The 23,067-nt window shown below is 35.1% G+C and overlaps 1 protein-coding gene across 2 annotated transcripts in view; it reads left to right on the top strand.

Moving 5' to 3' along the window:
- Positions 1-23,067, top strand: part of LOC145681154 (DNA damage-regulated autophagy modulator protein 1-like) — an 80,790-nt gene that overhangs the window by 19,526 nt on the left and 38,197 nt on the right. Inside the window, exon 1 of one of the 2 annotated variants that reach the window (XM_081752601.1) lies at positions 1,733-1,823. The exons of the other annotated variant lie outside the window; for it this stretch is intronic. Within the exon in view, the coding sequence (XP_081608727.1) occupies positions 1,748-1,823 (76 nt within the window). The 5' untranslated portion in view covers positions 1,733-1,747. Of the gene's footprint in view, positions 1-1,732; positions 1,824-23,067 lie in introns of those variants that run through there. 2 annotated transcript variants of the gene reach the window in all.

Raw genomic sequence — 23,067 nt, 5'->3', positions numbered from 1 at the left:
TTACAAAACATTGAGCAGTGTTGCAAATTGACCAGTGATCACTATATTTCCAGAAAGGTTTGAAATATCTAATTTCTTCAAATGGCATCGTGATCTTTACATCAATTGAAAACTATCTATGCAATTGGACCAAATATTTATCCTAGCAGTTTTTTTTTTCTGGAAAATAAACACTTTTGAAAAAAATATTCAATGGCGTGTAACTTGATTCCTATTCATTCGAAATCCATCATTATCAAAGTATTAGACACTGAAGTATTTTGGATGTACACTCGTGTCCAAAATGATTGTCGCATATCTATAACTGTCTTATTGTAAGAACATAATTTGATAATGATTTTGCAAAGTACTTTTAATACTAACACTATGTGTATAATCGGGAAATGTATATTTGTGGTAAATTTCGTACGAAAAGAATTATAAATATGAAAATTAGAATGAGTAAAACAAAATGTTGCTAAATGGACAAGAAAGGATTTCTTTCGTTATATTGTTCTTATTTACTGCAGTTTTTGATATGAAATTTAACACACACATATCTTTGCCGATTATACACACACTAGAATTATAACAAATATAATATATAATTTAATATATATAATATAATATATAATAATTATAAAAAATAATATAATTCAAATTATATTCCTACAACAACATATTTATAGACATACTACAATAATTTTTGACATGAGTGTACATAGCACTGTTTGTCTCACTTGCATTATTACTACTGGGGCCACTAAAATTTGGATATGTACCATCCTTCGTTGGTAGCATTGTATAAGAAACGTGGCCCCAGTTTTTATATGTGAGTATATTTTGTGTTTTGAGTTTTTATATGTAGGAATAAAATGCGTAATAACCTGACGTAGAGTATTTTTTTTAAGTTTACTTTTGCCTGGCAACACTGTTAACACGTAAAATTGACTTGTCAGTTTCTTTTTTTTTAAGAGAGATTTTTAGAAAGTTACAGTTTCTTTCTTTCAAGTCAGTGATTTGTAACTATCTAGAAACTTTTAAAAGAATCATTCAAGTCCAGTGGCGTAGCCAGGGGGGCTCACCCGGCTCAAGCCCTCCCATTAGTGTTTTGATGTTGAAAGTGGATTCTGCTTACATGCAGTATGTTACATTTGGAATGTTAGGACATTTCATTTTAGCTCCCGGCGTAAGCGTACGCGAGCTTATAGTCCTTGCACTCCGGATTTTTCAAGCCCCCTGTATATATATATATATATATATATATATATATATATATATATATATATATATATATATATATATATATATATATATATATATATATACACTTTATGATGCTTGTGTGCGAGCCCCCCACCCTGATGAGTTTATCGCTACGCCACTGTTCAAGTCTCGTAGCAAATGACTAGAAATCCCGTCGATATGTTTGTTCATAAATATCTAAGCAAAAATAGTTCAATAATAGTAAAGGAAATGTACTACTATTGCTTGCTGAATTAATAAAATATGCTGCATATATTGTTACACATTGCCATGTAAGTTCATTCATTTAAATATTCACGACCTTGCATTGTTTGCCTTCAATTTCTTTACCTATGTCAATGGCAAACAGAAGAGTAAATTATATGTTAATTTTTGACTTACGTAATAGCACCATGTATACCGTACTGTAATAATGATATTATTCTGTATTTGTGGACGTGTACTTTGTTCTCTAACACAGTGGTCTCAATAAGTGAAACGTGCGGAAGATGGATATTTTAATATGGATTTTGACTGTTGCATGAAGATTAATGAAGCTATACGAAATAATATTATCAACATAGTTTTCCTGGAACATGGTAAGTGATAATTAAACTTGTCAGTAAGCAGCATTACACAGTAGAAGTTTCAATTTAGTCCAGTAGCAGTGGTGCTAATCTCCAACCTTATAAAATCTCATCTTGAAAGGCAGGAATTTCCATTTTGTCCTTAATTTTTCCAACACCCTATACGAATTACAAAATTTTCAAAGAAATCATAAAATATGTGAACTGAAAATATTGTATGTCACATTTTTCAAAGTTGTTCCTAAATTCTAATCTTCTAAATTCCTAATAAGTATTTCCCTTAATTAAAAGAGACTGTTGAAATTATTGATGAAAATAAGCATATCGTCGCTGCGCTTCGAAGTATCGCTATGTGTTAAAACCACAACTTTTCAGGAGGAGCAAAACAACATTCTGAACTCTAAAAGTGTTGCCAAATACAGGAAAAACTTGAAAAATGTAATAAAATTGGTTTTGTGTGTACCTAGGTATTATACACTGGACATTCTAGCTTGCTTCAACAACATTATTGCAGTATTATTATAATTCAGCATTTTTGTGTTTATGTAGCACCGTTTGCGCCTTTATAAGCACATAGAGGATGTGTATACATTAATCAAGGCATACGTGATGAGAACCAGAAACCTTTAATTTCAATCTATAATTTTTCATTGTTGTGGCGAAACAATTGAATATTAATTATAAGGGACGCTGCCTGACAGCTCTCTGGTTTATTTGCATAACATAACTAATTTTCGACAAAAATGTCACATAGCGGTTCTTCAAGGCGCAGCGACGATATTTTGTTGCTAGAATTTAGTATTTCCATAATACTTTCGTGACATAATTTTCTATTGAAGAGGCCCGTATCCACGGGGCCTAGGGTGGGCCGGGCCCCCTTAAAATTTTCACGGTAGGCTTGCAAATGTACTATAATATGGTTGGGACGGGCTCCCCCTAACTTCTGCCAGCCCCCTACATTTTTGGTCTGGCACGGGCCTGCTACTGAACGTAATGAGAAAAGACAAATTCAATTCTTCAGTTACCCTGAGTTGGACGGTTTAGAAATTGCCTGTTTCTCGTTTGGTAATTTACCTTCTTCTGTTCTGATCAAAAAAAAAAAAAAAGTAAATTTACTTTACTTGTTGTTTTGTTTGCTTTTTGATATTGGCAAGTTCTTGAATAAATCAGTTGCACAACAACATGATTTCACGTTTATTCAAGATCCATTAGCCTACTTCCTGTTCGTACAGAGTTTTGATGCTGTCGATGAAATAAATATGCGATAAATCCTTTATGTACTGCGAATTTAGACAAAATTTCCTTTACCCCTTCGAAAAGTTGTTATGCAATCCCACAAATTGGGACTTTTCCCAAGAGTTAACATCACTGTCCGGTAGATGTCAACCACTGGAGAATGCATGCTGTCATCTAACGGGAGATGTGTAACTTCTACTACCTTTGTTTCAATGTCAGTGTTGCCACACTTTGTACAATTGTACCAAATTCATCTCTTTTTGTCATTCATCGGCCCGTTGGTACCACTCTTTCATTTTTAACCCTTTTTGTGAAAAAGTTGGTATAGTTCTACTCAATTCAGCACCATTTATTAAATATTTTCTACTTGTCACATTTTCAAAAGTGTCAGTAAGACTTTTCCTACATCTCACGTTACTCATACTGTGTGTAGAACACTCTAAAAAATGCTGTTAAACATTTGATTCTGTGACGTTGCACCGTATAACGCTAAGAACGTTGTGTGGAAAGTGCGTGATTCTAATTACCAGGAAACAAATGACGCGCCGCGCATGAAGGAGACGAGAAAGAAGAAATGTGGTGGAAATCTTATAAAGAAAGAAGTGCACCAGGGATGTCATTTAGGAGAGCAGGAGGGGCAATTGCCCCCTCCCAAGAGTTTGACAAATACATATACTTTAATCGATTGTCTACTAATATACAAGTACAAAACGTGAAAGTCTCGTGCCGGTGGTGAAGCTTCTCCGTGGCTAAGCGGTTAGCGTACGCACCCTTGGCACGGGAGACCCGGGTTCGTTTCCCGGCTGGAGCTCATGTGGTTCGGATTCCACGTTAATCAGTAGGTCCACGTCTCACATAGCTTCGCTGCTGAAAGGGACGCTAAACTGAAATTCAACTCAACTCATGTCGGTGGTGCTCTTGCACCCCTCAAGCGAAATCTGAAATGATGTCTCTGAAGCACACACGTTGAATCAAATGTTGAATATTCTGAAGATGATCAGCGTGAGCTCAAGTGAGTAGTACGTGCAAGAAAAGTTTCATGTATTTCCACGGTTGTTCGGGGTTCTTCGATTTGGGTATTTTTAAAAAGAGCACTTTCTTGATTTGGACTCTTGGAAGACGGGAGGATTCTAGAACTTCACCTGCTTTAGTTTCATGTTATAGAGCCATGTATTACACTGGTATAAAATAATGAAATAAAAACTTTTTGTTTCAATTTGGTACTACAGAGCTTTCAAAAAGTCTCTTTACACCTGAATTGTTACATATTCAAAGCAACGTGAAAATTATTTTACTCAAAATTTATTATATTTTATGCCATAAAAGCACTATGTACAGGGCGTAGCATATACACACACATTTTCACAGCAAATGTTGGGAATGTCCCCTATGAGCCTCCAAACATGCTTGCGCATGTTTCTTCTTGTTCTAAAATACTCTCACAAGTTGTTCATGTGGAATGCTATGAGCAAAATCTCGAATAGCTGTTTCGAGTTCTTATAGCGTGTGAGGGTTCTCTTTATAAACAGAATTCTTTGCATAACCCCAGAAGTAAAAATCCGGAGGGGACAACGGGAGACCGAGGTGGCCACAATCTCTTTGAAATTATTCGATCTTCAAAAACCTCTTGCAGTAATCTCATGGATTGGCGAGCTGTATGTGCTGTAGCGCCATTTTGTTGTATCCAAGCATTACCAATTTCGTCTTCCGTTAGTTCTTCCATGAACTGGTGAGTAATTTCACAATAACGAGTTGAATCTATTGTTTGTCTGAAAAATATGTGACCGAATATTCTTCTTCTGGATATTGAAATCCACACCCCTACCTTCTGGTCATGCAGAGGAACTTCATGTATGACATGTGAGTTTTCTGCACACCACAAACGTGAGTTCTGGGCATTGACGTAACCTGATAAATGGAACTAGGCCTCATCAGTTAAAAAAAAGAAAAAGAAAACATTATCCAAAACATGGTCAGACTTGTCCATAACAAACCGTGTAAACCATTCACAATACTGCACTCGTTTTACACTGTCGGGAGGAAGTAACTGCTGCACCGCTCTCATCTTATACGGGATAAGACGCAGTTCCTTACGAACCGCCTTTTGTGCAGTACCAACACTTATCGCTTCTTTCTGGGCAAGTTTTCGAAGTGGTTTATGGGGACTACGTTGCATTTTTTCTTCATCGAGCCCTGACGGTCTACCAGTTCGATCATAGTCCATTACCGTTCCAATGTCTCTAAATTTATCGATCAGTGCCCTTACAGTGTGACGATTCTGAACAGGTGTATCCGGAAATCTAGCTCCAAACTTATCTTTGACTGTCTGTCTGTACTCACCTTGTTTACGGAACACATGTTCAACCAGGAATATTCGTTGTTCGAAAGTTAACACCATTGTCTCAAGACCGCTAACTAGATGCAACGATCACTTCAACGCCACTTTGCCGGCTGGAATCTAAGAAAGGAACTTCACGCAAGGCGATAATATATCAGTGTTGCAAACCTTCGCATAAAATTTTATTTCATGTGCCTTTGAATGAGACTTTGACTTCCCACGATTCAGGTGTATAGAGACTTTTTGAACGCTCTGTATTTATCAGCTCACTCCACAGCTAGAACTGTGGTAACACTGTTCAATATTATAGACAGCTACCGTTAAAGTAATCGTAATGCGTTAAGATGTTACGAACGTTTTCAAGAAAATCGCTTTAGCCACTTTTTTTTTCAAAAATCAGAATTCAAAAGTTGGCTTTTGTTCAAGAGTTATTGTGGTGGAACAGACATACCTACTGTGAAGAGCATGAGATAGGTGGGAGGTGCTTTCATACCCATCTCACCCTTTCACCACAGGAATGTACGACATATGCAAATGATATGTAAATGTAAATAATTAATAAAATTTAGATTAGCCAAAATAAAAAAGAATAAAAAATATAATTTAGTGTCGGTAGAGCCAAATTATAATAAAATTTAGAATCTACGTTCCTGTAAACATGAGTTCTATTTTAACGTCCCATTGCCCCGTTAGGGACAGTAATGCTGCTTGAAGTTCTGACTTTAGATCAGATATTATCTTACTATTAAGATAATGTGAATTTATCATCAAATTGCATTAGTTAACTCTGGCAGACACAACAAATCCTGGAATGCCTGAAAGGTAAATAAAGTTAAAAAAATACAAGTTATTTTGTACTTACTCTGCGGCTAAGTATTCAATTAAAAACTCCACACACTTTCTAGAAAATGCACACATATTTATTTTTAATTTCACTAATGAACACACAATAACACCACACGCAATATATAGATATATACACACTAGATATTCAATAGATATACTTTTTTCTCATCTTGATAACTACTTAAATGAGTTTCTTTAAAAAAAAATAATAGAGATCTCAAATTCAATTGTTCACTGTCACTAAACCGTTTAAACAAAATATTTCATATCTCGTCATTGTAATCACACTTCACTACAGATGATTTTCCTGGAGAGGTCCTATTATCCTTTTTCTTTGGGAGTCACTGTCTTTAGATCTTGTCTTCTATTGAGAATAAAGTTTTAGTTTCAGAGAAACTGCTGATAAAACACACTGGCATCTTTAACTGTCTTATACCTTGTGTTTAATAAAATAATTCACTGATGTCAAAATGAAGTTCAGCAATGCAAACATAGTGTTTTACTTTTGGTATGCTAAACTGATATTCGTTAACTTTCAAACACTTTCAGCTGTAAATTTGTCAATAAAGATTATTCACTTGAGCACCAAATAAAATGTGGTTCTTCAGAATAAATATCTTTTTATAACAGATATCCAAATAACAATTAGCTCTATTATTACTGCTGAAGTTATGTATGTATGAAGATATGAGTTCAACTCTGTCTCTCATAAAAAAAAAAAAAATGTCAGACTTTGGCGACAGTCGATCTTCAACTAACTCAATGTTTTTCTCTCATTTCCTTTTGTTACACACACAAAAGCTAGTTTTTACCAAAACTCACCTCCTTCGCGGGGCTACAAAGGTTTTCTTCTTCATTGTCAGAGGATAGCGGGACTTCCTTTCACAATAAGGGTTGCTTGCGGGAGGCCTGACAGGTGTATTCCTCTAGCGGTTACTGTTTCTTTTTCGAATGTAAACAACCTCTCTCAGTGACCGATATCCTTTTCTGTTTACATTTATAATTAATGATATTACCGATTAACGAATTACTATTGACATGTAACAAAAGTTGAAAAACAATATTTAAATATCCTATTTTACATTTATAAACTTGGGTGGAGTTGTCATTATTAAAAAGGAGAAAAAAATACCAAATAAGTTGTTGGTGGTAGACAATTGTCTTCTGCTACCCTTCATCACACTCCAAGGCATGCTGGGAGTGCCAGAATCAACATACTGAGTTTAAAATCAAGCAAAGAATAGCAAACTGCCAAAATAGCTATTCTATGAAGAAAATACGGTAAGGATCGCGATTCTATATACTAATATAACTATATCGGATCTGTCCAAGAATCGTTATAGGTTGGAATTTATATTCGAAAATATATATCATATATCAGTACCTTCTGGTAACCCTGGAACAATATGAAAATTGAATTGATGTAGGTTCGCTGACTGGGCACCTACAAACGTTGAACCACCCCCACCGGAGAGGTAGCGGTTCCATTAAAAGTGTGAAAATCGCGGTCAGTGAAACAATTTCTCACGTATTGTATTTGAAAATTCGTATCTAGGTGTGTATAGTTCAACAAAAGATTGCTCAGCGACTTTCTGTCGCCAATTTTGTTTTGTCCATCCTTAGAATTTCTTTCATTTTCTTTCAATATATTCTATAATAGTTATAACCCATTAAAAGAATCTTGTTTATAGTATTTCTTGGATACTATAGGCTGGCAATATTTGGTACTGTAGAGGTCATCAACCTCTTATCTCCCTGAAGTTTCAAAAATCATACAGAACTTTCCACAAACATATAAAAAAAACAGTTTTCTGTCATGCCACTAAACTTAATGAAATTTAAAATAAAATAAAATAATATCAGAATGATTAGCTTGAAATCTAATGTATATAAAATAACTAAACTAATTAAATATATATATTAAATCTGAATGTAAAATTTAGATTGATTATGCAAATTTTATGACTAATAAAAATAAAATAAATAAAAACATCTTTGTTCAGCTTGCTCATAACAAATCGCCCTTTTGAGAAGGTTGGGATATACTTGTGAAAAGATAACTTTTCACTTATGCTAATTAAACATGAATAGAGTTACCTAGAGTGAATACTATATATGACACTTTGATTAGAATTAATAAAATACAACTATTCTAAGAAAATTTATGTGTATTTGTCTACCTATCTATCTATAGACTTGTATGAAAAACTATATTACTAGCAATATTATATATATAGAAATATTCTTTAACCTAATGTGATTATAAGTGTGAATATAATAACATAAACACTAATTAATTAATATTTAAGTATCCAATGATTTGTTGGAGTTCCGTCTTGAGAATTTATGTTTCTACATTCTCCTTTCCAGGTGTATTTTCTCGCATGTTATATTTTTTAATAGAAAAGCATTTCTCTTAATTATCTCCTTGCCAGTGTTGAGGTCTGCAAGTGTATAGACATTGGTGTCTGTCTTGTGGACTACTTTCCAGGGGCCACTATATAAAACCATTAACTTTTTGGACACCCCTGCCAAGGCATTTGATTTTGGAAAGAGACGAACGAGTACAATGTCTCCACTATTATACTCTACAAGCCGATGATGCTTGTCGAAGTATGCTTTTCTTGCTTCCGCCTTTTTCTTCAAGTTTTTCTTCGCAATTTCCACGTAATACTTGGTTTCAGCAGATCTGTCCACTTCCGGTACCTCAAACAGACGATCTATATCACTTGTTTGTGAGATGTTTAGATGTAGCTCATAGGGAGAAAATCCCGTACCTAAATGTTTTGCTGTATTTAAGCACCTTTCCACTTTAGTAAGTAATCGTGGCCACTCTTTTTGGTTATGAGAGGAATATTTACGTAACATACGGACTGTAGACTTTACAGCTGTTTCCGCAATTTCTCCCTGAGGAAAGTAAGCACTACTCATAACATGCTTAATTCCTAATTCTTTCATTGCATTTTTCCACTGTGTGGACTGGAACTGGGTCCCTCTATCCGTGATTAGCATTTCTGCATTTGGGCATCGTTTGAGAAAATCTCTCAATTTGTGTAATGCAATGGATGTAGTTGCTCTCTTACAAGCATAAAGACCTACTAATTTTGAAAACACATCTAAAAATACTAATAGTATTGATAACCATCATATCCTTTAGTGATTGCACCGCAGAAGTCAGCGCTCAGAAAGACGCCTGGCTTCTCTGCTATAACTGAATGCATAGAACCTCTATAATAACAAGTAGAAGGATTTGCCTTCTGGCATATGGAGCATGAGCCACAATATTTCCTGATTACAGTGCGCATCTTTGGCCAAAAGAAACTCTCTGTCAACTGAGGCACAAGTTTGCTAGCGGAAAGATGTCCACTTTGTTCGTGATAGTAATTTAATAAAGGTTTGAATAAGACTTCCGGGATACATATGCGTATGCGCATGTTATCTCTCTTACATAGCCTACCATTCAATATTTCATATCGGTGGCTTTTCCCACAAACTTTACCATTCTTTTCTCCATTTTCTACTTGTCTTTTAATGGTGCTCGTGGGTTTTCTCGGGGTTCTCCCGTTTCCTCCCACTTTCTTCATTCCTCCATTTCACTCATCTCTCACCATCACCGTCTCCTTTAGCCTAACCGGCATAACCGTGGGACGTAAAACTTAAAGATTTCATTTCATTTTGTCTTTTAATGGGACCTAGAAATGAATCTGAAGTTTGTAGTTCAGGTAACATGCAAATTAAACTTCTCATTTCACATGGAATCTCTTCTAAGATATCCATTAATGATTTTTTCAAAACTGGTTTGGCTTCAATGTCAAATTCAACATTACTATGTGGTGGATATCTTGAATGATAATCAGCCATATTATCTTGGGACCTTACATGCTGAAAAATGAAGTCTAAATTTGCTAATGAGAGTGCCCATCTTAAAATTCTCTGATTGGTGAGTCTACATAGTAAAATAAACCTTAAGGCCTCGTGGTCTGAACGTATTATGAAGTTATTTCCTATCAAATAGTGTTTAAATTTTACTACCCCATCAACCAATGCCAAAAGTTCCTTTTCAGTCGTCGTGTAATGCTTCTGAGGGCCAGAAAATATTCTCGAGGACATTCCTATCACTCTTTTCTCTCCATCATCGTCTATTTGATACAACAAATTGGAACTCGCTCGATCGGAGGCATCTACTTCTAAAATAAATTCTTTGTTAGGTAGTGGCTTTTTAAGCACTACTTTCTCTTGAAATATTTCTTTTATTTTATTTAGGGCTTTCTGATGCTGTGAACTCCATTTAAACTTAATATTTTTCTTTAGCAACTCATACAGAGGATACAAGACATCCGAATATTTCGCACTGAAACATCTGTAAAATCCTAAATAACCTAACAGCTTACGTAACTCTTTTACATTCTTAGGTGCTCTAAAATCAATTACTTTCTTAATTTTATTCTCATCCTTGCCAATTCTTTCTTGAGACAATTCAAAACCAAGTATCTTAATTTTTGGTTGCGCGAACTCACATTTTTTTAGCCTGAGTGTAACTCCTCCTTCCTTCAATAAAGTCAACACCTGGTCCAAATGAGACAGGTGCTCTTCAAAGCTAGTAGATGCTATAATCGTATCATCAACATAAGTATTACAGAATGATTTGACATCATTTCCAAGAATTTGATCAAGTGCTCTGATGCAGGATGACAGACTGGTTTTTGTTCCAAATGGTAGTTTCATGAAACAGTATGATATACCTTCATATACGAAACCTAAAAATTGTTAGTCTTTTTCCCTGACTTTCACGTTTACAAAGATCTCAACTATATCGAGTTTACTGAAATAATTCTTATTACTAACTGATTGCAAGATGTCAAGAGGGACCAATGGTTTGTCGGTCTGTCCTTTTATAACTTGCGAAAGCCTCCTCCCATCCACACATAGACGAATCTGTCCATTTGGTTTCTCTACACAACAAGTGGATGACTATAGCTACTAGGTGATTTTTTTTATTATCTTCCCCGCGAGCCATCTGTGAATTTCATTTCGAGTTTGATTCTGAAATTTCATGGGAAAATTGTACATTTTTGACCTAATGGGTATGGGATCAGTTATTTCAATGCAATGTTCATATCCTTTGATTGTTCCAGGTCTCTCGTCAAAAATATCACGATGTTTAATTAACAAAGAAGCTAACATGGCCTTTTGATCATTATTAAGTTCTATATAAGCGTTTACATGTTCGTGGATTTCTTCTACAGTGGTTTTCGTATCCACCTGTAACCATTCTGAGGGTGACAATACTCTTTCTTGCAGTTCCTTGATTGTTGGAAACTTTCTAAGCTTCAACTGTGGCTTGGGGTCAGTCTCATTTAGCTGCTCCCTTGAATTGCCATAAACCATTTGCTGCAATTCATCATGTCTCTCTAATTCACTAAAATTCTCTACCGTAATTGCATTATCAGCATCACAGTTAATTGTCTCCTCTATATACCTCAATACTAAATCTTGGTTATTTACTTCCACGTCTCGAAAATTTATTTCTACAGTGTGTGGCTTATGTAATACTAATGATCCTCTACAATAATCTAACACAGCATGTGCTTCTACAAATAACTGAGATCCAAGGATTAAATCACGATTAAGGTTTTTCACTATGATTCCTACTGTGTGAAATAGTTTCCCATTAATGTACAATGCTAATAGAGTTTGCCCCAATATGACAGCTACCTTTCTACCAAACGCAGAAGTAACTTTCATATTGTTACTTTTCAAAAATGGTGGTGCGGGATTACTGTCCTTAACTGTATTCCAAAGATTTTCACTCAATGCTGAGATAGATGATCCACTGTCCAGCAATGCATTGATGGACTGCGCATAAATTATCACATTAATTTCCGGTAAATGTATAATATTGTTTCGAGTCACAGGCTCGTCTCTAATATCAAGCAAATCATCAAATATTCCGTTTGCTTGTTCAAATACTGGTTTACTAATTAACACACTTTTACCATCTTTTAATACTAACTTAACTGAGTTATTTTGTATGTCACTACTTTGATCAAAATATTTCTTTTCTATTATCTTTGCACAAGTGACACAATTTTCTTTTTCTTCTAATGACCTATATTCTAAAATCTTCAATGAAGTTTCTTTTTCATTGTGTATCATACTACCATTATTACTGTTTTGACTGCCATCGAGCACGTACTGGTGTTGGACCACTAGTTGAATACTGTGTTCTTTATTTCGGATGTCAAGTATCAACTCTTCCTCAGTGCATGCTGGAAATTCTCATTGTTCATTGAGATTGTTTTCCCTTGCACTGGTTGTATTTCCTTGGGCTGTGTATGTGTTGGAAGTTTGTCTGCTGTCATATGTTTCTAATACTTGAATTGGTTCTGTGTCATCATATGTGTTCCTGTTGTTATTATTATTACTGCAGCTGTAAAAATTCCTTGAATTTACACCCCGTGTACCTGTCTGTAGTCTCCTGTTCTGATGAGGCGCGTTTTGAGAATTGTGTCTGTTATTTCTGGTGTATTGATTTTCAGTATTTCGGCCACGCCCTCTTGAGGTCTCTTCATTTGCATTAGAATTTCTTCCAGTCCTTTCTACGCGACCTCTTGCATTTCTAGAAAAAGGACCACGGTTTTGCCTGTGAACACGATTATTCCGTTGTGGCTGAGTCGTCTCATGTTGTTCACGTGTGACCTCTAGCATATTAATGCTCCTCCTCTGAGGGACATTAATCCTATCGTGGTATGAATACTGAACTTCATTCACAAGCGTGAGTAATTCTAAAATAGTTTCTGGTTTTGCGGCTATTATAATCCTGAAAAGTGAAGGCGAAAGTTGGCGCGGAAGAACCTTTAACAGGATTTTCTCTTCAAAGGGAGGGTCTAAGACCGCATTTAAGTGTAGCGAGTGGAGCAAGTACTCCGATGCGCTTTTGTGTACTTTTGGATTGAATTGACTTGTCAATATGTTTGCTCTTAAAGCAGCTAATCTCTCTTGGTTCAAATATGTGGCTTTAAATGCTGTTATAAAGTCTGAATATGTAACAATCTTGCTTCTCATGACTTTAAACCATTGCAAAGCGCTACCTTTTAATGTGCGAGAGATGAAGGACACACGTGCTTCAGTGTTGACACCAGTTAGTTCAAAATAATTATCTAGGTCAACAAGGAAGCCGTAAGTCTGTGCTTCATCTTCTAATCCTTGAAAACATGGTAACTTTAAATCTCTATGTAAAAAGGAATTCATAGCCGTTGCCAAGGCAACCTGGCTATCCATCTGAGTTAATGACTGTGCAGGTGGTGAGGTTATTGGTTGGAACGTATTATCACCTACTGCCCTTGAACATGATGGCAATTCCTGTTCTAATTGAAAGGTTACACTGTCTGACCCATTGCCATTGCCTGTATTTTCATTATTGACATGCATTCCCCTACATTCTTCGCCTTGTGTCCTATCTTGTAGGCTACTTATTGAATTACATAATTCTTGCACTTTCTTGTTGGTGACATTATCTAATGCCATAAGTTTTCCTTCTAAATTTTTCACTTTTTCTATTACATCTTGTTTGAAAGCAGTATTGGCCTCACTAATTTTTTTCTCTATATCTTCTTGCAAAATGATCTGTCCTGCGATTACATTTTCTAACTTATCTTCAAATTCTGATCTTGTGTGAACTATTTCATTTTGAATAGTGTCATTTTTCTCTTCTAATGTGACTCGTTTTGAACCTATTTCTGTCCTAACACTTACAATTGAATTTTCAGTGGCCTCAATCCTATCGTTTACCTTTCCTAATGCACCATCTATTTGATTCACTGTTTTCTCAAGATCATTATGTAACTGTTGCTTTGTATTTTCGAGAGCTTTAGATAGTCTTTCTTCTAAATCCTTGTGAGCATTTTCAAAATCCCTACGCGCATTTCTAATTTCTGTATTTGTATTCCCTAATTTTTCTTCAACCTGCAAAAGTTTACTTTCTATTTCTTTTTGGCAAGCGTTCGTTTGATCTAACTTATGATTTGTATTATCAATTTTTTGTTCTATTTCCTTCTGTGAAGCAACTATCGTTAATTTTATAAATTCCATTAGATTTCTCATTTCCTCATTATTAACTCCTAATGGTGGTACTACTGGATTACTTGGCCTAGCTTTCCCTTTATCGCCTGTCTCTTCTTGACTACGTTCTACTTTATCACCTTGTGATTGCCTAACTCCTAATGTTTCTCTTCTATCACCTGTTGATACTTCACCTATTTCTTGGACATTTATTATGTCTTCCTCTGAAGGACTCAACCTTTGTGCATAATCTAAGAATACCAAATTTTCATCCATCTTTCTCTTTTGTGACCGAGTGAATACCATTAATTTTCTCTAAAAATTCTCAAAATTATCTCTAAAATTCGATTTTTGAAATCCTCAAAAAAATATCTCCCTCTTTATTGTTTACATCTAAGACATAACTTTTGTATTAATGAGCTTCATACTTAATTATGTAACAACTCTTGGACCAGATATGGGAAAATATTTTCGCGAACAGTTAATTTTGACTTGTGATGATAAATTCTCATTTGCAATAAATGACAGATACAGCATTTAGTCTAGCAACACGCTGGAGTGATTTTATGTAACACAATGACCAGCGTGATCAAGCTTACACGCATGGGCGCCAAATTCTTGTGAAGAGCATGAGATAGGTGGGAGGTGCTTTCATACCCATCTCACCCTTTCACCACAGGAATGTACGACATATGCAAATGATATGTAAATGTAAATAATTAATAAAATTTAGATTAGCCAAAATAAAAAAAATTGGTGTCGGTAGAGCCAAATTATAATAAAATTTAGAATCTACATTCCTGTAAACATGAGTTCTATTTTAACGTCCGACTGCCCCGTTAGGGACAGTAATGCTGCTTGAAGTTCTGACTTTAGATCAGATATTATCTTACTATTAAGATAATGTGAATTTATCATCAAATTGCATTAGTTAACTCTGGCAGACACAACAAATCCTGGAATGCCTGAAAGGTAAATAAAATTAAAAAAGATAAAAGTTATTTTGTACTCACCCTGCGGCTAAGTATTCAATTAAAAACTCCACACACTTTCTACAAAATGCACACATATTTATTTTTAATTTCACTAATGAACACACAATAACACCACACGCAATATATAGATATATACACACTAGATATTCAATAGATATACTTTTTTCTAATCTTGATAACTACTTAAATGAGTTTCTTTAAAAAAAATAATAGAGATCTCAAATTCAATTGTTCACTGTCACTAAACCGTTTAAACAAAATATTTCATTTCTCGTCACTGTAATCACACTTCACTACAGATGATTTTCCTGGAGAGGTCCTATTATCCTTTTTCTTTGGGAGTCACTGTCTTTAGATCTTGTCTTCTATTGAGAATAAAGTTTTAGTTTCAGAGAAACTGCTGATAAAACACACTGGCATCTTTAACTGAGTCTTATACCTTGTGTTTAATAAAATAATTCACTGATGTCAAAATGAAGTTCAGCAATGCAAACATAGTGTTTTACTTTTGGTATGCTAAACTGATATTCGTTAACTTTCAAACATTTTCAGCTGTAAATTTGTCAATAAAGATTATTCACTTGAGCACCAAATAAAATGTGGTTCTTCAGAATAAATATCTTTTATAACAGATATCCAAATAACAATTAGCTCTATTATTACTGCTGAAGTTATGTATGTATGAAGATATGAGTTCAACTCTGTCTCTCATAAAAAAAAAAATGTCAGACTTTGGCGACAGTCGATCTTCAACTAACTCAATGTTTTTCTCTCATTTCCTTTTGTTACACACACAAAAGCTAGTTTTTACCAAAACTCGCCTCCTTCGCGGGGCTACAAATGTTTTTTTCTTCATTGTCAGAGGATAGCGGGACTTCCTTTCACAATAAGGGTTGCTTGCGGGAGGCCTGACAGGTGTATTCCTCTAGCGGTTACTGTTTCTTTTTCGAATGTAAACAACCTCTCTCAGTGACCGATATCCTTTTCTGTTTACATTTATAATTAATGATATTACCGATTAACGAATTACTTTTGACATGTAACAAAAGTTGAAAAACAATATTTAAATATCCTATTTTACATTTATAAACTTGGGTGGAGTTGTCATTATTAAAAAGGAGAAAAAAATACCAAATAAGTTGTTGGTGGTAGACAATTGTCTTCTGCTACCCTTCATCTCACTCCAAGGCATGCTGGGAGTGCCAGAATCAACATACTGAGTTTAAAATCAAGCAAAGAATAGCAAACTGCCAAAATAGCTATTCTATGAAGAAAATACGGTAAGGATCGCGATTCTATATACTAATATAACTATATCGGATCTGTCCAAGAATCGTTATAGGTTGGAATTTATATTCAAAAATATATATCATATATCAGTACCTTCTGGTAACCCTGGAACAATATGAAAATTGAATTGATGTAGGTTCGCTGACTGGGCACCTAGAAACGTTGAACCACCTCCACCGGAGAGGTAGCGGTTCCATTAAAAGTGTGAAAATCGCGGTCAGTGAAACAATTTCTCACGTATTGTATTTGAAAATTCGTATCTAGGTGTGTATAGTTCAACAAAAGATTGCTCAGCGACTTTCTGTCGCCAATTTTATTTTGTCCATCCTTAGAATTTCTTTCATTTTCTTTCAATATATTTCTATAATAGTTATAACCCATTAAAAGAATCTTGTTTATAGTATTTCTTGGATACTATAGGCTGGCAATATTTGGTACTGTAGAGGTCATCAACCTCTTATCTCCCTGAAGTTTCAAAAATCATACAGAACTTTCCACAAACATATAAAAAAAACAGTTTTCTGTAATGCCACTAAACTTAATGAAATTTAAAATAAAATAAAATAATATCAGAATGATTAGCTTGAAATCTAATGTATATAAAATAACTAAACTAATTAAATATATATATTAAATCTGAATGTAAGATTTAGATTGATTATGCAAATTTTATGACTAATAAAAATAAAATAAATAAAAACATCTTTGTTCAGCTTGCTCATAACAAATCGCCCTTTTGAGAAGGTTGGGATATACTTGTGAAAAGATAACGTTTTCACTTATGCTAATTAAACATGAATAGAGTTACCTAGAGTGAATATTATATGACACTTTGATTAGAATTAATAAAATACAACTATTCTAAGAAAATTTGTGTATTTGTCTAACTATCTATCTATAGACTTGTATGAAAAACTATATTACTAGCAATATTATATATATAGAAATATTCTTTAACCTAATGTGATTATAAGTGTGAATATAATAATATAAACACTAATTAATTAATATTTAAGTATCCAATGATTTGTTGGAGTTCCGTCTTGAGAATTTATGTTTCTACATTCTCCTTTCCAGGTGTATTTTCTCGCATGTTATATTTTTTAATAGAAAAGCATTTCTCTTAATTATCTCCTTGCCAGTGTTGAGGTCTGCAAGTGTATAGACATTGGTGTCTGTCTTGTGGACTACTTTCCAGGGGCCACTATATAAAACCATTAACTTTTTGGACACCCCTGCCAAGGCATTTGATTTTGGAAAGAGACGAACGAGTACAATGTCTCCACTATTATACTCTACAAGCCGATGATGCTTGTCGAAGTATGCTTTTCTTGCTTCCGCCTTTTTCTTCAAGTTTTTCTTCGCAATTTCCACGTAATACTTGGTTTCAGCAGATCTGTCCACTTCCGGTACCTCAAACAGACGATCTATATCACTTGTTTGTGAGATGTTTAGATGTAGCTCATAGGGAGAAAATCCCGTACCTAAATGTTTTGCTGTATTTAAGCACCTTTCCACTTTAGTAAGTAATCGTGGCCACTCTTTTTGGTTATGAGAGGAATATTTACGTAACATACGGGACTGTAGACTTTACAGCTGTTTCCGCAATTTCTCCCTGAGGAAAGTAAGCACTACTCATAACATGCTTAATTCCTAATTCTTTCATTGCATTTTTCCACTGTGTGGACTGGAACTGGGTCCCTCTATCCGTGATTAGCATTTCTGCATTTGGGCATCGTTTGAGAAAATCTCTCAATTTTTGTAATGCAATGGATGTAGTTGCTCTCTTACAAGCATAAAGACCTACTAATTTTGAAAACACATCTAAAAATACTAATATGTATTGATAACCATCATATCCTTTAGTGATTGCACCGCAGAAGTCAGTTCTCAGAAAGACGCCTGGCTTCTCTGCTATAACTGAATGCATAGAACCTCTATAATAACAAGTAGAAGGGTTTGCCTTCTGGCATATGGAGCATGAGCCACAATATTTCCTGATTACAGTGCGCATCTTTGGCCAAAAGAAACTCTCTGTCAACTGAGGCACAAGTTTGCTAGCGGAAAGATGTCCACTTTGTTCGTGATAGTAATTTAATAAAGGTTTGAATAAGACTTCCGGGATACATATGCGTATGCGCATGTTATCTCTCTTACATAGCCTACCATTCAATATTTCATATCGGTGGCTTTTCCCACAAACTTTACCATTCTTTTCTCCATTTTCTACTTGTCTTTTAATGGTGCTCGTGGGTTTTCTCGGGGTTCTCCCGTTTCCTCCCACTTTCTTCATTCCACCATTTCACTCATCTCTCACCATCACCGTCTCCTTTAGCCTAACCGGCATAAGCGTGGGACGTAAAACTTAAAGATTTCATTTCATTTTGTCTTTTAATGGGACCTAGAAATGAATCTGAAGTTTGTAGTTCAGGTAACATGCAAATTAAACTTCTCATTTCACATGGAATCTCTTCTAAGATATCCATTAATGATTCTTTCAAAACTGGTTTGGCTTCAATGTCAAATTCAACATTACTATGTGGTGGATATCTTGAATGATAATCAGCCATATTATCTTGGGACCTTACATGCTGAAAAATGAAGTCTAAATTTGCTAATGAGAGTGCCCATCTTAAAATTCTCTGATTGGTGAGTCTACATAGTAAAATAAACCTTAAGGCCTCGTGGTCTGAACGTATTATGAAGTTATTTCCTATCAAATAGTGTTTAAATTTTACTACCCCATCAACCAATGCCAAAAGTTCCTTTTCAGTCGTCGTGTAATGTTTCTGAGGGTCAGAAAATATTCTCGAGGACATTCCTATCACTCTTTTCTCTCCATCATCGTCTATTTGATACAACAAATTGGAACTCGCTCGATCGGAGGCATCTACTTCTAAAATAAATTCTTTGTTAGGTAGTGGCTTTTTAAGCACTACTTTCTCTTGAATTATTTCTTTTATTTTATTTAGGGCTTTCTGATGCTGTGAACTCCATTTAAACTTAATATTTTTCTTTAGCAACTCATACAGAGGATACAAGACATCCGAATATTTCGCACTGAAACATCTGTAAAATCCTAAATAACCTAACAGCTTACGTAACTCTTTTACATTCTTAGGTGCTCTAAAATCAATTACTTTCTTAATTTTATTCTCATCCTTGCCAATTCCTTCTTGAGACAATTCAAAACCAAGTATCTTAATTTTTGGTTGCGCGAACTCACATTTTTTTAGCCTGAGTGTAACTCCTCCTTCCTTCAATAAAGTCAACACCTGGTCCAAATGAGACAGGTGCTCTTCAAAGCTAGTAGATGCTATAATCGTATCATCAACATAAGTATTACAGAATGATTTGACATCATTTCCAAGAATTTGATCAAGTGCTCTGATGCAGGATGACAGACTGGTTTTTGTTCCAAATGGTAGTTTCATGAAACAGTATGATATACCTTCATATACGAAACTTAAAATATGTTGGTCTTTTTCCCTGACTTTCACGTTTACAAAGATCTCAACTATATCGAGTTTACTGAAATAATTCTTATTACTAACTGATTGCAAGATGTCAAGAGGGACCAATGGTTTGTCGGTCTTTCCTTTTATAACTTGCGAAAGCCTCCTCCCATCCACACATAGACGAATCTGTTCATTTGGTTTCTCTACAACAACAAGTGGATGACTATAGCTACTAGGTGATTTTTTATTATCTTCCCCGCGAGCCATCTGTGAATTTCATTTCGAGTTTGATTCTGAAATTTCATGGGAAAATTGTACATTTTTGACATAATGGGTGTGGGATCAGTTATTTCAATGCAATGTTCATATCCTTTGATTGTTCCAGGTCTCTCGTCAAAAATATCACGATGTTTAATTAACAAAGAAGCTAACATGGCCTTTTGATCATTATTAAGTTCTATATAAGCGTTTACATGTTCGTGGATTTCTTCTACAGTGGTTTTCGTATCCACCTGTAACCATTCTGAGGGTGACAATACTCTTTCTTGCAGTTCCTTGATTGTTGGAAACTTTCTAAGCTTCAACTGTGGCTTGGGGTCAGTCTCATTTAGCTGCTCCCTTGAATTGCCATAAACCATTTGCTGCAATTCATCATGTCTCTCTAATTCACTAAAATTCTCTACCGTAATTGCATTATCAGCATCACAGTTAATTGTCTCCTCTATATACCTCAATACTAAATCTTGGTTATTTACTTCCACGTCTCGAAAATTTATTTCTACAGTGTGTTGCTTATGTAATACTAATAATCCTCTAGAATAATCTAACACAGCATGTGCTTCTACAAATAACTGAGATCCAAGGATTAAATCACGATTAAGGTCTTTGACTATGATCCCTACTGTGTGAAATAGTTTCCCATTAATGTACAATGCTAATAGAGTTTGCCCCAATATGACAGCTACCTTTCTACCAAACGCAGAAGTAACTTTCATATTGTTACTTTTCAAAAATGGTGGTGCGGGATTACTGTCCTTAACTGTATTCCAAAGATTTTCACTCAATGCTGAGATAGATGATCCACTGTCCAGCAATGCATTGATGGACTGCGCATAAATTATCACATTAATTTCCGGTAAATGTATAATATTGTTTCGAGTCACAGGCTCGTCTCTAATATCAAGCAAATCATCAAATATTCCGTTTGCTTGTTCAAATACTGGTTTACTAATTAACACACTTTTACCATCTTTTAATACTAACTTAACTGAGTTATTTTGTATGTCACTACTTTGATCAAAATATTTCTTTTCTATTATCTTTGCACATGTGACACAATTTTCTTTTTCTTCTAATGACCTATATTCTAAAATCTTCAATGAAGTTTCTTTTTCATTGTGTATCATACTACCATTATTACTGTTTTGACTGTCATCGAGCACGTACTGGTGTTGGACCACTAGTTGAATACTGTGTTCTTTATTTCGGATGTCAAGTATCAACTCTTCCTCAGTGCATGCTGGAAATTCTCATTGTTCATTGAGATTGTTTTCCCTTGCACTGGTTGTATTTCCTTGGGCTGTGTATGTGTTGGAAGTTTGTCTGCTGTCATATGTTTCTAATACTTGAATTGGTTCTGTGTCATCATATGTGTTCCTGTTGTTATTATTATTACTGCAGCTGTAAAAATTCCTTGAATTTACACCCCGTGTACCTGTCTGTGGTCTCCTGTTCTGATGAGGCGCGTTTTGAGAATTGTGTCTGTTATTTCTGGTGTATTGATTTTCAGTATTTCGGCCACGCCCTCTTGAGGTCTCTTCATTTGCATTAGAATTTCTTCCAGTCCTTTCTACGCGACCTCTTGCATTTCTAGAATAAGGACCACGGTTTTGCCTGTGAACACGATTATTCCGTTGTGGCTGAGTCGTCTCATGTTGTTCACGTGTGACCTCTAGCATATTAATGCTCCTCCTCTGAGGGACATTAATCCTATCGTGGTATGAATACTGAACTTCATTCACAAGCGTGAGTAATTCTAAAATAGTTTCTGGTTTTGCGGCTATTATAATCCTGAAAAGTGAAGGCGAAAGTTGGCGCGGAAGAACCTTTAACAGGATTTTCTCTTCAAAGGGAGGGTCTAAGACCGCATTTAAGTGTAGCGAGTGGAGCAAGTACTCCGATGCGCTTTTGTGTACTTTTGGATTGAATTGACTTGTCAATATGTTTGCTCTTAAAGCAGCTAATCTCTCTTGGTTCAAATATGTGGCTTTAAATGCTGTTATAAAATCTGAATATGTAACAATCTTGCTTCTCATGACTTTAAACCATTGCAAGGCGCTACCTTTTAATGTGCGAGAGATGAAGGACACACGTGCTTCAGTGTTGACACCAGTTAGTTCAAAATAATTATCTAGGTCAACAAGGAAGCCGTAAGTCTGTGCTTCATCTTCTAATCCTTGAAAACATGGTAACTTTAAATCTCTATGTAAAAAGGAATTCATAGCCGTTGCCAAGGCAACCTGGCTATCCATCTGAGTTAATGACTGTGCAGGTGGTGAGGTTATTGGTTGGAACGTATTATCACCTACTGCCCTTGAACATGATGGCAATTCCTGTTCTAATTGAAAGGTTACACTGTCTGACCCATTGCCATTGCCTGTATTTTCATTATTGACATGCATTCCCCTACATTCTTCGCCTTGTGTCCTATCTTGTAGGCTACTTATTGAATTACATAATTCTTGCACTTTCTTGTTGGTGACATTATCTAATGCCATAAGTTTTCCTTCTAAATTTTTCACTTTTTCTATTACATCTTGTTTGAAAGCAGTATTGGCCTCACTAATTTTTTTCTCTATATCTTCTTGCAAAATGATCTGTCCTGCGATTACATTTTCTAACTTATCTTCAAATTCTGATCTTGTGTGAACTATTTCATTTTGAATAGTGTCATTTTTCTCTTCTAATGTGACTCGTTTTGAACCTATTTCTGTCCTAACACTTACAATTGAATTTTCAGTGGCCTCAATCCT

This window comes from Thermobia domestica, chromosome 3 (assembly GCF_964235325.1).
Source record: "Thermobia domestica chromosome 3, izTheDome1.hap1.1, whole genome shotgun sequence".
Taxonomy (NCBI): domain Eukaryota; kingdom Metazoa; phylum Arthropoda; class Insecta; order Zygentoma; family Lepismatidae; genus Thermobia; species Thermobia domestica.
Note: the sequence above shows the minus strand (reverse complement) of the source record. Positions and strands in the feature narration are given on the sequence as shown.